At 34.1% G+C, this 19,024-nt stretch overlaps 1 protein-coding gene across 7 annotated transcripts in view; it reads right to left on the bottom strand.

The window, feature by feature from the left end:
• The window catches only part of PDS5B (PDS5 cohesin associated factor B), a 199,128-nt gene that overhangs the window by 88,082 nt on the left and 92,022 nt on the right, over window positions 1-19,024 (bottom strand). For all 7 annotated transcript variants that reach the window (XM_045978167.1, XM_045978169.1, XM_045978172.1 and 4 more), the window contains exons 9-13: window positions 16,856-16,971; window positions 13,919-14,013; window positions 4,222-4,367; window positions 1,983-2,134; window positions 685-798 (exon numbers count right to left, since the gene is read on the bottom strand). In XM_045978167.1, the coding sequence (XP_045834123.1) occupies window positions 685-798; window positions 1,983-2,134; window positions 4,222-4,367; window positions 13,919-14,013; window positions 16,856-16,971 (623 nt within the window). The remainder of the gene's footprint in view (window positions 1-684; window positions 799-1,982; window positions 2,135-4,221; window positions 4,368-13,918; window positions 14,014-16,855; window positions 16,972-19,024) is intronic.

Raw genomic sequence — 19,024 nt, 5'->3', positions numbered from 1 at the left:
TGCAGCTCCTCAGACTGCAATTCCGAACATTTAATTCCCCACTTGTAATGACATTTGCTGGAATGCAGAGCATCTACATTTTCTAAAACCTAGAGCAAATCAATCTCTAGGTTTCAATTTCCTAACCATCAGTATGATTCAATTAGTAATGTCTCTTCCATGTCCAAAATGCCAATTCTGTATAATGGTGTTCAAGAGTATTTTCTGAATGAAAAATGGTCATTAAAATGTATTTGTGCATACCCATATGCCAAACTATAACAGATGCTGAGGTTATACAGCACAAAATATGTACCCTACCACTCTATGGCAAAATTCAAATGACCACGAGGTTAAAATAAGGTGGTAGGATTTTCTCAGTATGGACCTTCTTAATGCCTTAAGGAAGAAAACAAACAAAAAAGTACATCAATACTTCTTGAAATGACAATATGAATGTCTGGGGAAAGAAATCAAATCCTGAAAGATTCCATGTCAATCAGCTCTATATTTTAATTGCTTACAAAAATCCTTGTTAATCTCATGTTGATAGCAGTACCTTTGAAAAAATGGCCAAGTATTTTATTGTGTCTGATCATTTAAACAATGTTTGCATTACATAAATTGTTAACATTTAAAAATACAGTTGTGGGGGTTTTTCCCATAAAATCCAATACACTGAAAAATTTGACATTTGAAACATACTTCACAGCATTTAAATCCAGTGTGGCATACAAGTAATATAAACACTTCATCCGTTCTGTAGTTTCCAAATTGTGGGGAACCATGTATTGGGCAAAGATGCGTTCAACAAGCAATCTACAAAAACACAGAGAAAGTACTGTAATGATTTTTTTTTAATGTATTGAATTTGTATATAAAATTCCAAAACACACAAAGGATACATATAAAAGAAGTTTCTGCTTTCTGAATGGAGATGAGATTTCAAATCGATGATTTCCTTCTATAAGAAGAGGGGCTGAAAAAAGATTTAGCTGGATGTACTGGCAATAACTCTATACCCAGCTAAGATAACTACTCTGCACGACCTTGAGTATATACAAGGGATTCGATTTCCTTATCTGAATAATAAGGTGTCAAAAAACCAGGTCCTTCCAAATGACAAATTCTAAGCATCTCTAAGTTAAAATTTCTAAAGACATAATAATTCTTCTGAGTTTTTATTCTTCTGAGTAAAAATCATGAAAAGACCTGTTTAACAGTTTAAAAAAAAAAAAGTACTAGCAAATAATGCAAATCTCCCATGCAATGATGTTGCACACTCAAAAAGTCTAAAAATGTCAATTTTACAAAAATAATAACTATAAAGTTTTCTAAAGTTAATCTAACATACCCAGTTTCTAGTTACTGTAACTCTTAAAATTGTAAGGTGGCCTACTGGTTCTTAATTTTCTCATTCTCATCTATTATGAGTAAGACCATTTGGATCTAAGAATTTAAAATAAATTCAAGCAAGTGAAATCAATTTTGCAAGCAGGATTCACAGATCTATTTACTACTAAATGGTTAGGATCCATACAAGATCTAACCTTATACTGCAAAAGAAAAATATGATTATATTCAGATAATGTGTTTCAAATAAAACTATAAACTGTCTTTTTATCCTTCAGTAGAAACTGTTTATTTAAAATGTCTAAAATTCAAAAGCTTTATTTTCATTTACTTGAAAAATTTACTTGAAAAATAACCTCTGAAATAAAATTTAAATGATTATACACATTTCTACTCTTAAGTACCACTGTTTAAAAATAGTATACAAAAATGAACTTAAAAACTGTATCCCTCCTTAAAGGTACATGCACATTATTACTTCATTCATGGCTTTGGTAGGAAGAAAACTAGTCACTCACTAGCTTTAACTTGCAGTAAAAACTGAGAGACTTTAAAGTTATAAAGAAAACAGTTTACCTAAAACAACAGATCAACAACAGCTAAATACATCAAAAGCACCATGTATTTTACATATGGTGTCCTTAACTTACCGATCATCAATACTATTTTGATAATATATATGTAGCAATTTGTCTTTGATCCATGAAATCTGTTTTGCAGCATCTTTTCCAGCTGCTGATTGTAAAGCATACTTCTTATAAATTTGGGCAAGTCCCATCATGGCTTCTTTGCGCACTCTCCACTTAAAGTAAAAACAAAAATGCTTTCTTAAAATTTAAAAATGCTCACATTATATTTCAGGAAAGTCCGTTTTCTTGTTTTTAAGCTGCTTTATACAATATATCTTCATCACTTCTCAGTTACTAGGTATCAATTTATAATGACTATGAAAAAAACACAACTATCATTTTAATATATCTACTATGTAAGGTACAGAGATATCAACGTGTATAAAAAATTTTAATGCTTTAATATCCTAAGCCCATCATTTACCCCTAAAAAACAAACATTAATCACCATCATATGAAGTCACTGAAAATTGGTAAGAGAAAGTATGCTACAAAATTTTAACAGGCAAAGAATGAGTTAATTGTGACTTATCCCTTATACATTTTTTCCATTTATGGTGTATACTAAATATACTTCAATTAAAGGTACATGACATTGGTTTTATCAAATGCTAAGTAAAGACACTCAGTTCATTTTGTATATTTGAGAATCAAGTTCAAGTGTAAGAGGAATGCATTTAACTATTTTTTTAAAATACATATTTGCTAGTATATCTAATACTGCTTAATTATCTTGGGATGAGTTTATTCTTTAATTTTACACAAACAGCACTATAATCAGTAAGATGTTAGTAATGTTTACAACTTCATGAAGCTGCACAGATGTTTATTTTTTTTTTCCTTTGCAGTCTGTCATTCATTGTATATTCTTCCCTTGGTTTTTCTTTCAATTACTTACAGCAGAGTAAGAACAGTCCTTATCTCATCCATCCACTGATACATACTGAAATAAAAGACTTCAAAAAGCCTTACTCATAAAATAAGAATTTAATTTGTTTGTAGGAACTTTCTATTCTCTGTTTTATCTCTAATTCCCCAAACTGCTGCTTTAAGGAGAATTTAAAGATAGACCATATTCTAATTCTGCCAAGAACATAAATATATTCCATTACAAGGAGGCCTATGATGAATACAACATTATCAAAAATTATATGAATTTATGTGACCCCAACAATACACAGATACTTAGCTCAAATTCCAAGTCTAACTAAGAAAAAGACTACTTGAACACTTAAAAGACTGTTATCCTACCACAAGGCAAATCTCCTTTTCCTTCTTTATGCCTTTTGTACCTTTCACTAATACCCTATGAAATATTCAATAAAGACAAGTCTAAATTTATTAGTTAAGATAAGTTATTCCTAATACCTAATAGATTTGGAGGGGAAACTATGCAATTCCTTCCCATCTGTCCTCTACCCACAAACAGCATTACCAAAGAGAGCATTAAATGATGACGAAAGCACAACCAAACTTATAAGCAACTATTAAAATGACGTATTTACTAGTCAAAACTATTCACAACTACCAACAGGCTTCCCGCTTTCTTTGTTAATTAACCCCCAAATACTTCAATGATTTTCATCCTCCTACCAAAATTATTCAAGCCTAAATCCAGTAAAACCCACACCAGAAAGGAAAGGCAATGGGGATGAGGAGAGAATGAACATTCACTCACATACTTTACTGAGTGACTAATATAGCCAAGCAATAAGAATACAAGAATAAGAAGACACTATACCTCTCTTAAGAAGCCACTGATTACTGAGTGCAGCTAGTGGGTGCTCACTCAAGGGGAAAGGTTTAGGGTCACAAAAGATAGGCTGCAAGCATGCTGCTCTGCCAGGTTTAGCTTTGCAAAGTTGAAAACATGTTATTTTCTACTCCACAGAAATTATAATACAACCAGCTAAAGGACTATCAACTGATACTCATGTGAAAAGAAACAGAAGAGAGTCAACAACAACATAAGAAGTTGTGTCAGAGGCCTTTACAAGTCATTTATTAAAACTAGTGTCCAGGCTAAACATCTGACTACCATTTAGAGCCATCTCATTTTTAAGATGAGAACAAATAATCTGAATTTAAAAACCTAACAAAACTTAAGAAAAAAATAAAACGTTCTCGTCAATACTAAATATTAAAATGCCTCCTAAAAAGGGCAAGTTACATTTAAATCTCATATTTCCAAATGAAATACTACTAAACTTAAAGTATGCTAAGTAAAAGCCGCCTACTAATAATTATTATTCCTACTTACCCGTTTGTCTAATGTTCTCTCTCTCACAAAATTAAGTAAGTGATCGTTGACCAGAAGAATATCCTTTTTAGCAGCTGTAACTATGGACACAATAACATCATGTCTAATAGCTTCTTCAGGGTCATGTGACCTCACTTTAAGATATTCTGAAAGACAAAATTTTATTTTATTAAAATTGAACTTTAAGAATTAATATGTTTTAAAAGATTGTATAAGTCCTTGGTAAGTAAACCACAACAAAACAAAACCTAAGTAGAAGGTTCAAAGTTTCAAAATTAAGAGCAGAGGAGAAAAGGGCATAGACATGAAGGTTAGCCCTTCAATCAAAATATACTAGTTTACATGCAACTGAGTATTAAAACCCTTCCCCATCTGGGGGTCAGGGTAGTGTATTGAGGAGTTCTTAACCTCATTAACTAAACCATACAAATGAACTAAGAAGTATATGACTTTAAATATTTCATTTCTTTTTTTTTTTAAGATTTTATTTATTTATTTGACAGAGATGACAAGTAGGCAGAGAGGAAGGCAGAGAGAGAGTGGGAAGCAGGCTCCCTGCTCAGCAGAGAGCCCAATGCAGGGCTTGATCCCAGAACCCTGGGATCATGACCTGAGCTGAAGACAGAGGCTTTAACCCACTGAGCCACCCAGTTGTTTAAATAGTTAAAATATTCAAGTCAAATAGTTCTACTGGGAAAAGGCTAGAATATTTAAGCTTCTATCCCTTATCTGAGTAAGGTTTCAGAAAAAATAAAATACTAGCCACCAAGCAGTAAGATTACAGGAAACACCAAAAGGAAAGTCCACGTCATTAAACTAAGAAAGGAAAAGGAAACATAAAAGAAATTAAACGTTTAACAATTAGGAGTGGCTGGAGGAAGACCTTAAATTCAGTCAAAAACATGGCAGTTCTGATCTGACACTGAGCTGAAAGAAAAAATTAACACTCTTCAGTAATGATATATTAGAAGCTTAAGGAAGAGGTACCACAACTGAACATGAACATAACAAATAAAATATCATTTCACTTTTTATTATAAGACCAGTAGCTAAATTTTCATTGTTTGGATTTGGAGCAATATGTCTAGCTATGCCTATATACAGCAAATAATGCTTATGATTGTAAATGGATTTACTTCCCTATAAATTGACAGTTTAACAAATAATTACAACACAAACACCCATAAAACCACTGCCCAGGTTTAAGCATTTTCACCATGAGCATTCTATAACAGAAACTATTTCCAAAAATGAGATAGACCGTATGTCGTCTGTCGCCCCCCCGCCACAAAAAAAAACTTCTGAAGTGTAATTTTACCTAACTCAGTAAAGAAAGTTACTTTAAGTACTGATTTCAAATGAAGCCTGTTAAATACATCTCAAGTTCCCTTTCTCCACCAAGATAAACGTGGGAGTTTCATCTTCCACTTTACTTGTTTCAAGTGCAATTGATATTATTCTTAGAGGCCACTAAGACAAAACCAATGAGAAGACCATCGATTTTAAGATGCATCCCAATCTCCCTAAATCATTCATATGAAACAGATATATACAAGAACTATTAACTTACAGATCCCTACTGTGCAGAAGAAAACAAAAGAGAAAGATGAAATTCTTGGTAGTTAGCACGACAAAGCAGCTGAATAATAATCTTCACAATATGGCCATGTCCCTCAAAATGTGGCTGAAGGCACAAGGATGAATCTCACAAAAACACTGTCAAGAAAGGCAAGACAAACATGTGTGTCTAACATATATTAATCTTAGCTCACTCCTGAAATCCTAAGAAAATGTCTTTTAAAAGGGACAAGTGTAAGAGAAAAGATCATAGCAAAAGAGAGTTTTCAACAAAACTGTGGTAGATGTAGCACTTGTAAACAAAATGAAAAGATGAAATCCAAAAAGGAAGAAAATAATAAATAAGCTCATTTCCAGGGTAGAAGAACCATGAAAACATTTAGAAATTCAAGGCACCAGCTGGAAATATAAGGAATGCTTGAAAGAGTGCATGTAAAGTAGTTAGAACCTTAGATTTTTCAGGGCTATCTTTTAGCCAACTAAAAAAACATACAGTTTATAGCAATACAGACCTACCTCAAGAAGCAAGGAAAACCTCAAATAAATAACCTAACCTTAAAGCTAAAAGAGTTAGGAAAAAAAACCAAAACAAAACAAAACAAAAAAACAAAGAAAGCCCAAACCCAGCAAGAAGAAGGAATAATAAAGATCAGAGTAGAAATAAATGATACAGAAACATAAAAAATAGAACCAAATCAATGAAACCAAGAGTTGGTTTCAATAAACCTCTAGCTATCAAAAAAAAGAGGACCCCAATAAACAAAATCATTAATAAAAGAGGAGAAATAATAACTAACACCACAGAAATACAATTATAACAGATTTTTATGGAAACCCATATGCCAACAAATTGGACAACTTAGAAGAAATGGATAAATTCCTGGAAACATATAACCTACCAAAACTAAAGCATGGAGAAATAGAAAATAAATAAATAAAATAGAACAGACCAATTACCAGCAATGAAATTGAATCAGTAATCCAAAAAATCCCAAAAAACAAAGTCCAGGACCAGACAGCTTCATAGGCAAATTCTACCAAAGAATTAAAGAAGAGTTAATACCTACTCTTCTCAAAGTATCTCAAAAAAATAGAAGAGGAAGGAAAACTTCCAAATTCATTCTTTGAGGTCAGTCACCCTGATACCAAAACCAGATAAAGACACTACCAAAAAAAAGAATTCTATAGGTCAATATCTCTCATGAGCATAAATGCAAAAATCCTCAACAAAATATTAGCAAACTGAATTAAACAATATTTCTAAAAATGTCTCAATGAAGTGGGATTTATTCCTGGGATGTGAGGGCAGTTCAATATTCACAAAACAATTAACTTGATAAATCACATTAATAAAAGAAAGGATAAAAATCAGATGATCAAGGGCTCCTGGGTGACTCAGTTAAGCAGCTGCCTTCGGCTCAGGTCATAATCTCAGGGTACTGGGATCCAGCCCCTGTGTTTGGCTCCCTCTCAGCAGGGATTCTGCTTCTCTCTTTCCCTCTGACCTTTCCTCTCCCTCAAACTCACTCTCTCTCGTGGCTCAGTTGGTTAAGCAGCTGCCTTCGGCTCAGGTCATGATCCCAGCGTCCTGGGATCAAGTCCCACATCGGGCTCCTTGCTCAGCGGGGAGCCTGCTTCTCCCTCTGACTCTGCCTGCCACTCTGCATGCCTGTGATCCCTCTCTCCCTCTCTCTCTCTCTCTTACAAAATTTAAAAAAAAAAAAAAAATCTTTTTTTTTTCCATTTTATTTATTTTTTCAGCGTAACAGTATTCATTCTTTTTGCACAACACCCAGTGCTCCATGCAAAACGTGCCCTCCCCATTACCCACCACCTGTTCCCCCAACCTCCCACCCCTGACCCTTCAAAACCCTCAGGTTGTTTTTCAGAGTCCATAGTCTCTTATGGTTCGCCTCCCCTCCCCAATGTCCATAGCCCGCTCCCCCTCTCCCAATCCCACCTCCCCCCAGCAACCCCCAGTTTGTTTTGTGAGATTAAGAGTCATTTATGGTTTGTCTCCCTCCCAATCCCATCTTGTTTCATCTTTTTAAAAAATCGTATCCTCTGGGTGCCTGGGTGGCTCAGTGGGTTAAACCTCTGCCTTTGGCTCAGGTCATGATCCCAGGGTCTTGGGATCAAGCCCCACATCTAGCACTCTGATCAGCAGGGACCCTACTTCCCCCCCCCCCACCCCCACCTGCCTCTCTGCCTACTTGTGATCGCCGTCTGTCAAATAAATAAATATTTTTTAAAAATCGTATCATCATTTCAACAGATGCAGGAAAAGAATCGGACAAAGTACAAGATCCATTCATGATAGAAATCCTCTGCAAAGCAGGTCTAGAGGGAACATACCTCAACATGATAAAGGCCTTATATGAAAAGCCCCCAGCCAACATCATACTCAGTGGTGAAAAACAGAGCTTTTCCTTTAAGGTCAGAAAAAACACAAGGATGTCCACTTCCACTGCTTTTATTCAAAACAGTACTCGGAAGTCCTAGCCACAGCAATCAGACAACATAAAGAAATAAATAAAAGGCATCCAAATGGATAAAGAATAAAAAGGCATCTATCCAATGAATAAGATAATCATTATCTCTTTGGAGAAAACACGAAAGACTCCACCAAAATATCACGAGAACTGATGAATTCAGTAAAGCCATAGGATACAAAATCAACGTACAGAAATCTGTTGCACTCCTACACAATGAAGCAGCAGAAAGTGAAATTAAGAACAAATCCCATTTAAAATTGCATCAAAAATAATAAAATATCTAGGAATAAACTTAACCAAAACAGTAAAAGCCTATACTCTGAAAATTATAAAAATATTGATGAGAGCAATTCAAGATACATGATACATGTATATATGATACAAAGAAACAGAAAGACATTCCATGCTCATGGGTTGGAAAAACAAATACTGTTAAAATGTCCACACCACCTAAAGCAATCTACAGATTTTAATACAATTCATATCAAAATACCAACATTTTTCACAAAACTAAAGCAAAAAATCCTAAAATTTGTATGGGATTACAAAAGATCTCAACTAGTCAAAGCAATCTTGAAAAAGAAAAACAAAACTGGAGGTATCACAATTCCAGACTTCAAGTTATATTACAAAATGGTAGACTAAAATAGTATGGTACTGGCATAAAAATAAACACACAGATCAATGGAACAGAATAGAAAACCCAGAAGTAAACCCACATTTTATGACCAATTAATCTTCAACAAAGGAGAAATGAATATCCAATGGAAGAAAATCTCTCCAACAAATGGAGTTGGGACAGTTACATTGCAAATAAATGAAACACCACTTTCTTTCACAAACATAAAATAAACTCAAAATGGATTAAAGACCTAAATGTGAGACCTTAAACTGTAAAAACCCTTGAAGAGAGCACAGGCAGTAATTTCTCAGACACTAGCTATAACAACATTTTTATAGATAGTGTCTCTTGAGGTAAGGGAAATAAAAGCAATAATAAACTATTGGGACTATTTCAAAATTAAGTTTCTGCACAGCAAAGAAAACAACCAGCAAAACTAAAAGACAACCTAGAGAAGGGGAGAAGATAGAAGACAGTGGCAAGTAACATATCTGATAAAGGGTTAGTACCCAAAACATATAAAGAACTGATACAACTCAACACCAAAAACCCCAAATGATCCAATTAAGTAACAGACAATATATGAACAGACATTTTCCCAAAGACTAACAGATGGCCAAAAGATACATGAAAAGATGCTCAAATCACTCATCACCAAGGAAATCCAAGTTAAAACTACAATGAGGTATCATCTCACACCTGTCAGAATGGCTAATATCAACAACCAAGAAACAAGAGGTCTTGGTGAGGATATAGAAAAAGGGAAACTCTCTTGCACTGTCAGTGGGAATGCAAACTGGCTGCAGCCACTCTAGGAAACAGTATGGAATTTCCTAAAAAGTTAAAAATGTAACTACTCTCCAAGCCAGTAATTCCACTACTGGGTACTCACCCAAAGAATTAAAAAAAAACACTAATTCAAAGGGATACATTCATCCCTATTTATTGCAACATTATTTACATACAATAGCCAAGCTAAGGAAAAAGGCCAAGTGTCCATCCATAGATGGATATGAAGAGGTGGTATCTCATGAGAGATATTGACCTATAGAATTCTTTTTTTTGGTGGTGTCTTTATCTGGTTTTGGTATCAGGGTGATACTGGCCTCACAGAATGAATTTGGAAGTTTTCCTTCCTCTTCTGTTTTTTTTTTTTTTCTCTTCTATTTTTTTGAGATAGTTTGAGAAGAACAAGTATACATACACACACACACAGCAGAATATTATTCAGCTTTAAAAAGGAATGAAATCTTGCCATTTGCAAAACATGGATAAAGCTAGAGAATATAATGTCAAGCAACATCAAAGAAAGACAAATATCATATGATCTCACTCACATGTGGAATTTAAGAAAACCGATGAGCAAAGGAAAAAAATAGTGAAAGACAAACCAACAGACTCAACTATAGAGAACAAACTGATGGTTACCTGAGGAAGGTGGGTAGGGGGTTAGGTGAAATAATTGATGGGAATTAAAGGGGGAAAAAAAAAAAAAAAAAACTGAAATGTGCCCAGAGGCTGAAAAGTAGGAAATCATAACGCAACATAAGTGTTTCATAAAAAAAGGAAACTATACACTATCTTTTGGAAAACATTCAAACATTCCAAACAATGGAAGAACTTAAAAGGTTATCGGTGAAATTATTCACATTTAAAAAATATTTTAGATAGCTATAAAAAATCAAAACATGGGTTGCCTGGTGGCTCAGTGGGTTAAAGCCTCTGCTTTCGGCTCCGGTCATGATCCCAGGGTCCTGGGATCGAGCCCTGCATCCAGCTCTCTGCTCAGCAGGGAGCCTGCTTCCATCTCTCTCTGTCTACTTATGATCTCTGTCTATCAAATAAATAAGTAAATAAAATCTTAAAAAAAAAAAAAGAAAAGAAAAACAAGCCAATTTTAAAAAGATGGATTTAAAATTTAAACAGACACTTCACAAAAGAAAATTTCAATACACACATAAAAAGATACTCAATCTCATTAGTCATCAGGAGAATGCAAATTAAAACCACAATAAAACAGCAAGAACTATGAGAATGACTACAATCAGAAAGACTTATGACACAAAACGGTGACAAGAACACTGAAGAACTGGAAGTCTAAATCATTTCCAGTCCAAGTGGAAAACAATATAGCTAATATGGAGAACTTAAGTCATTTCTTATAAAATTAAACATGTATTTACCCTATAACCAGCAATTTCACTCTAAGTAATTACAGAGAGAAATAAAAGCATAAATCCATAGATACACTTGTAACAATACTCAGAGTAATCTTAATCTTAACACTTGTAACAATACTCAGAGTAATCTTAATCTTAATAGCTCAAAATAAAAAACCCAGAAACCCATCAAACAAAAAAGTGAATAAACAAATCACTATGTATTTATACAATAGAATATCATGCAATAATAAAAAAAAGGAATGAAGTAATAATACAGGAGTCCCAAAGACACCAGCAACTAGACTTTTAAACTCCTGACAGGATCCTTTTCAGTGGGGAATCTGACCAGTTAAAGACAAGTATTTAAACTAAAGGTTTTCTAACAAAGAACCCACCCTGTTCACCCTATATCGAAGTTCAGAGTCAGCAATCCCATCTATATATTCAGGACTTTCTAAACAGCTCTTTATTTAGTCCCCCACTCTTAATTATAGCAGAGAGCTACCGACTGACAAGCATTTGAGGAAAGCCTCTAACACAGAAAATACAGACAAAAGCAGGTGGGAAAAATAAGTTAACTAAAACAAACATTTTGTAGGAAAAAAATTCTCCAAAACACTATCATTAATTTTTTTCAGAGAACAGTGCATCAATAACACAAGAACAGAATGCTACAGTAAAAGGAACATCCAGGGGAAAAGAGGAGGAGGAAGACAAAAGAGAAACAGACACACACACACAAACACACACACACGAGAGAGAGAGAGAGAAGGAAAGGAAACAGAGGGAAGACGAAAGAGGGAGGAAGAACAGATCCTCTAAAGATCAATGCTATAAAGTAGAAACTCAAAGAGCAAGCAGTCCAAATTCAGATATGAGTGGGCAGGTAGAGGGTTTCAGACAGGATATCACCCCCCAAAAAAGGATGAAAGTGAGAAATACCTGCTTACAGAATTGGTAGAAATTTAACAAAACCTGAAGTATTACTATGACAAATTATTGTTAAAAATATTAAAGAAGGGCATCTGGGTGGCTCAGTCAGTTAAGCGTCTGTCTTCAGCTCAGAGGATGATCCTGGGGTCCTGGGACTGAGTCCCACATTGGGCTCGCTGCTCAGCTGGAAGCCTGCTTCTCCCTCTCCCTCTGCCTGCCACCTCCCCTGTTTCTGCTCTCTTTCAAGTAAATAAATCAAAAATCTTTAAAAAAAAAATTATGAAAGAGTACACTTCATCATTTTATCAAAAGGAACTCAGAAGGAAGTAGTAAGATTTAAGAACCGTAAGCAAGGACCATAAAAAAAAAAATTTTATATATACTACAAGTTGGTAAAGTTTTAAAAAGAGTAAATAACTAATAACAAACAATAACTTAAATGATGGAAAGAGAACTTGCAGAGTTAAAACTTTCAAGGTTCCTTGATTGCTCAGAAAGAAGCTAGAGAGTTCTGATTAACTTTAGACTTCACTGATCAATTTCGCAGTAAAAGCACAAAAGTGAAAATGTTAACTTCCAAGCCCCAAGGGAAAAAAGGAAAAATGAAAACAAAGAAAAGTAAGCAATTAAGCAAAAAAGAGGAAAATAGGAGGGAAAAAAAAAAGGCAAGCAGCATGAAAATAAAATACATAAGACAGCAGGAATAAGTTCAACTCCATCAAAATCAAATGATACCATTTCAATAAAATTTTTAAAAACACATAACAGAACCATTTATCATTTATGGACAAATATACATGTGACGTAGATAGAAAAAGAAACAGGATGTAAACCAAATTTATTGGAGTAGCTACCCTCTGTGGAAACAGGAATAATAATTTATGAGTGGCATTTCAACTACAACTACAATTTATTTTCTTTTTTTCAATCTCTGAAGAAAATAGAGCAAAATGCTGTAACATTTCTGAAGAAGACACAGCGGCTACTATAGACATCTGTATTTTCCAAATAATTTCCTAATTTAAAAAAAATTAAGGGTGCTTGGGTGGCTCAGTCAGTTAAACCTCTGCCTTCAGCTCAGGTCATGATCCTGGGGCTCAGGGATGGAGTCCCATCCATGGGGCTTCCTGCTCAATAGGGAGTCTGCTTCTTCCTCCCATTCTAACCCCCCACCCCGCTCGTGCTCTCACTTGCTCTCTTTCTCAAATTAATAAAATCTTAATAAATAAATAAATAAAATCTTTTGCTTGAGATTTTATTTGTCAGAGAGTGCAAGCACAAGCAGTGGCAGGCAGAGGGAGAACCAGGCTCCCTGCTGAGCAAGGAGCCCAATGTGGAGTTCCATTCCAGGACTCTGGGATCATAACCTGAGCCAAAGACAGACACTTAACTGACTGAGCCACGCAGGCATCCCTAAATAAGTAAAATCTTAAAAAAGAAAAGAAAAATTAATAGATGAGCAATATTCAGATACATGATATCTTTATTAGTACAGAAATGCAAAGTTCTGAAATGCCTTGTAATTTATACAGATTTCAGAAAAGTTACCTCCATTTAACATAGTTTACAAATTAATGACGTTTACCTAAGTTCTCAAAACACTAAAGAAGAGTAAAGAACACCAAGTTGAAGTTCAAATCCAAACACCTAAAATACTTTTAGAACTGTTCTGAAATGAAAAAACTCGTATTGTTTCTGGTAAACTGAACTTTTTATAGGTGTTTCTAGTTAAAGGATATAAGGAGTAAAAATTCTAGTTCCAGAGAGTAACTTCCATGATAATGAATTAAAAGATGACTTTACCCATCACAGTAACCAAAAAATGGGATTCCCCCCCCATATACATAAAACTGATTTTTTTCACCAAAGAACATCTAGGCATATTTGCTATTATGGGTATATAATACCTGTTAAGTCCTTTGCTAAATCAGGATGGTTCATGAGACAATGACTAGCAAACTTCACACATTCCAAGCGGATTGGTACATGGATGTCATTAAACCTGATAAAATATAAAGGCACAGGACGTTCTTTAAAATAAGAGGAACAATTATGTGTTTAAAACATACACAACTTATATTTACTTCTCTAATTAAAATAAAAAACAAGTTCTGTAGAATAATTCAAAGCAAAGCTAGACTATTTCAACAAAGTTTTGATAAGCTATATATTTATGAATGCTTCAGAATGTCTATATTAAACCAGGACAATCTCCTATGAGAACTATGTACTTTTAAGGAGCATGTGTAAACAATATACGTTTGGCTCAAGCACAAAAATGAGAATGACAAGATTTTTCCTATAAATATTATTCTTTTAAATATATATGTTTATATAAGCCTATGTGTGTGCACAGGGCATAGATACATTATATAAATCCCATTCTTTTTTAAGTGTAGGGCATTCATAAAGTGTGGCAAATCTTGCACTAAACCCAGTATTATTTTACATGACTCTAAAACTGAGCCCAAATTAACTCCTATCCAGTGCTCGCTTCGGCAGCACATATACCAAATTAACTCCTATCCAGTTAAACATCACATTACATTTCCACTAATACCAAAGCCAATTTTAAATGAAGAAGTAAATATCTTAGTATTTATCTCCAAAATATTAAAACTCTTTGAAAGATATGCAATTTAGGTATCTTTTAATTTTGTGTTTCTCTTCTATCTTTTTTTTTTTCCTTATAATTTATTTGGTGAAGAAATTGGTCTGTTTGTGTGTGTAGTGTTTTTCCACAGTTGAGATTTCACTAATCTGTATTATCCTGGTTTCAATTAACAGGCTCCCCTTCTCTCCTAAATCTTACAAGTTGATAGTTAGATCTAGACACTTAATTATATCCAGATTCACTGTTTCAGCAAGACTATTTCAAAGATGTAATCCTGTTCCTCCATCATAAAGCCCATGATGTCCAGCTGTCCTAAACCACTGATGTTGAAAGCCTGTATACACTAGTTCAGCCTGGACTACAAAAGAGTGATGTCTTTGAAAAATTTTGTTAAGTAACAACAAGAACATCAAAGTAAAGTGAGAATTTTCCATTCCATATTTTCATATATCTAATTCTATAATATCAAAAGGTTTCCAAATCATCTATCACCAATACCATAACAAATTCATAACATATCATAACAAACATCATAACAAATATTATAAAGGAGAAAAAAAGAGATCTTCTAAATGAGCACCAAATTATTCATAAAAGCTTATTATAAGAGGGGCGCCTGGGTGGCTCAATGGGTTAAAGCCTCTGCCTTCAGCTCAGGTCATGTTCCCAGGGTCCTGGGATCAAGCCCCGCATCGGGCTCTCTGCTCAGCAGGGAGCCTGCTTTCTTCCTCCTCTCTCTCTCTGCCTGCCTCTCTGCCTATTTGTGATCTCTGTATGTCAAATAAATAAATAAAATCTTTAAAAAAAAAAAAAAAAGGAAAGAAAGAAAAGCTTATTATAAGGAAAAAAATGCTCTACGAAGTACACTCAAAAAAAAGTTAAAACACCTAGCCTATGGTCTCATATAGTTTCCAGACTGTTTTGAATCCAGTACTTCATCCCAATGTGCTGTACCATTTTCAACTAAACATATACCATTTAACCATTATAAATAAATATTATAACACCTCTAAAAAATATTCTAGCTTCTTAAAAGTGGTAATAAGTTTCAGTTTGAAGACAATAATTTTAAAAGTAAAGGAAAAAATTACAATGTAATGGAAATGTGACAAATTTTAACCTCCCAAATCAAGTCTGGATAATCCAAGTCCTGATTTAAAGATACAGTAAATGTCTGTAAGTAAAACCTGTATTTTTGTATGAGCACGTTAAGTGGACTCTAAATTAACCGGTATAATTTAATTAAACATATAAGCTATTCTGCTCTGCTGCCCAAGAACTTTCCACTGTATTTAAAGGAAAAGAGTCTAGAAAGCAAACTCAAAATAACAATAGACGAAAATTTATTCATTTAATGCACCTTGACAATACTATTGAGCTATATAAGCGATAAGAAATCAGATTAAGAATTTAGCACTTAGGAAGTTTAGAGTTCATTTAACAAATTAGAAAAATAAGGCCAAGAGAGATTAAATTTATTATAATCATGACAGTTCTAGTATAAGAAGGAAAGAAAAGTGTTATAACATGCAAATATTTCAATATAAAAAGAAACAGAGTACAAGTTTTTAAATCCTATTTATTTGTGACTTAACTGCATTATTTGTTATGAAAAAAATTTAAGCAGAGGGAAAAAAAATTCTCCTTTATCTTCTGGGTCAAAGTAGGTTTCAGTCAAGGCACTTTAAGTGGTTTTAATATATTCAAGGTCAAGGATACCTTTAAAAACATTATTGAACCCTTCTCAAAGAAAAAAGAAACAAATACACTCAAAATTTTGCAAACAATTTCACAATTGTGAACATTAAAAGCATATATCCCAGGCTATCACTTCCTTTAAAAGAGAAATGTACAAAGGAGGTTAGGAGGAAGACATACATATCATTTATTTATTCGTTCTGCGGATACCCGTGCATCTCACAGTGATTTATTTTCAGCTGGAATGAATCACTGCTAATGTACTAACACATTTTAATTTCATGATTATAATATTTTCTGAGATAGCTTTTTAAGTGTATCATCTTTCAGAAATTATTAAGGGCAAAATAAGATGAAAACAGAAAGGGAAATTGTAAATATGGCCAATCAGTACTAACACTCAAAAATTTCAAAATATAAAAGCTTCATTTTTATAATTTCTGGAAAATATTAAAATATGGATGACATTTTTAGATAATATAAATAAATAAAAACATTTATTACTTTTAAACAGGACACCAAAATCATATACCTGCCCAAGTAACACTGCCAAAGTGGTTTGTTTTGAGAAGCCAATTCTGAATCCTTCGCACCAAACATTTTTGCCAATAGTTTAACAACTTGTAGGCGTTCCTCATTATCATTGCTCTAAAACAAAACACAAACAGCTTTAAAACCATCAGGAAGATACAGTCACAATAATTTTCCCATGGTTTTCCTAATCTCCAATTCCACAGAAAAACTTTCATGAGCTCCAGATGAAAAAGTATACATAAAAATGCTCAATATACTTTGCAAGAAATAAATAAACCCTTAAATGTTCTAATCAGCTCGTTAAAGTGTACTTCCTATATGAAAATACATCCCAAAGTTTGATTAAATGTTAGAGACCCCGCTTGATTTTGAGGCTTATTTCCACTCATAGTCAAATTAAAAAATTAACTACATCAAGGTTATGCAGACCCTTAAAAAACTGTTTTTTAAAAACAGACATGAAGAGGCCAGGCTTACAGTAAACAGAAAATTCTGTATGATTAGTACTGGTTAAGCTCTTTGTAGAAATAAATATGTGAAATCTCCCAAAAGAAGAATCAGTTCACCTACACATACCAGATCCGTAATGAAGTTCACCAATATGATGAAGCCTTGCATGTGCAAAACTAATTTCTGCTTTATTTACTCTATTATGGGTAGGTAGCGTGGAGACAGGAACTCAATTTTATTATTGATTTTGGTACCTCCAACAAATGACACAATGGTAAAATGACTGAACCAGCCACAATACTACACTTGAACATAACATGTGACCATATCAAAAAACAATGATATTCAAAGTGCTATGAAGACACTGTATACTGTTGGGTTTTGTTTTTTTTTTTTAAACCAATGCCTCAGCCTAGTATTAAGAGCTCCCATAATATTACCTAAGTCATCTCTGTTACTTCTCTCACTAGTCCTCTAAGTAAGTATTTTTCAACCCTAGGGGCACATCAAAATGATCGCTAAACATGGCTATTTGTGTACACACACACAGGAATATTACTCAGCCCTCAAAAAGAATGAAACATTGCCATTTGCAAACGACATGAATGGAGATAGAATGTATTATGCTAAGTGAAGTCAGTCAGTCAGTCAGAGAAAGACAAATACCATATGGTTTCACTCATATTTGGAAATTATGAAATAAAACAGATGAACATATGGGAAGGAGAAAGAAAAAGAGAAATGAAAGCAAACCATAAGAGACTCTTAATGACAGAGAACAAACTGAGGGTTAATGGAGGGAGGTGGGTGGGGGGTGGACTATATGGGTGATGGGTATTAAGGAGGGCACTTGTTACAATGAGCACTGAGTGTTCTATGTAAGTGATGAAACACTATATTCTAGTCCTGAAACCAATAGTACACTATGTTACTTGAAATTTAAATAAAAATTTGGAGGAAAAAAATTAAAATAATAGTAAAACACGTTTGTTTCCTATGATTAAGAGTCTCTTGTGGTTTGTCTCCCTCTCTGGTTTCATCTGGTTTTATTCTTCCCCCTTCCTCTATGATCCTGCCTTATTTCTTAAATTCCTGAGATCATATGATACTTGTCTTTCTCTGACTTATTTCGCTTACCATAATACCCTCTAGTTCCAACCACATCATTGCAAATGTAAGATTTCATTTTGGTGGCTAAAGAGTATTCCATTGTGTATATATACCATGTCATCTTTATCCATTTATCTTTTGATGGACATCTGGGATCTTTCCATAATTTAGCTGTTGTGGGCATTGCTGCTATAAAAAACACTGGGGTGCAGGTGCCCCTTCGGATCACTACATTTGTATCTTTGGGGTAAATACCCAGTAGTGCAATTGCTGGGTTATAGGGTAGCTCTATTTTCAACTTTTAGAGGAACCTCCATAGAGTTTTCCAGAGATGTTTCACCAGCTTGCATTCCCACCAACAGTGTAGGAGGGTTCCCCTTTCTCCACATCCTTGCCAACATCTTGTTCCCTGACTTGTTAATTTTAGCTATTTTGACTGGTGTGAGGTTATATCTCATTGTGGTTTTGATTTGTTATTTCCCTGATGTTGAGTGATGTTGAGCATTTTTTCATGTGTCTCTTGGCCATCTGGATGTGTTCTTTGGAGAAATGTCTGTTCACGTCTTCTGCCCATTTCTTGATTAGATTATTTGTTCTTTGGGTGTTG

The sequence above is a fragment of the Meles meles genome, chromosome 14, assembly GCF_922984935.1.
Source record: "Meles meles chromosome 14, mMelMel3.1 paternal haplotype, whole genome shotgun sequence".
Taxonomy (NCBI): domain Eukaryota; kingdom Metazoa; phylum Chordata; class Mammalia; order Carnivora; family Mustelidae; genus Meles; species Meles meles.
This window is presented reverse-complemented; position numbering and strand designations above follow the sequence as displayed.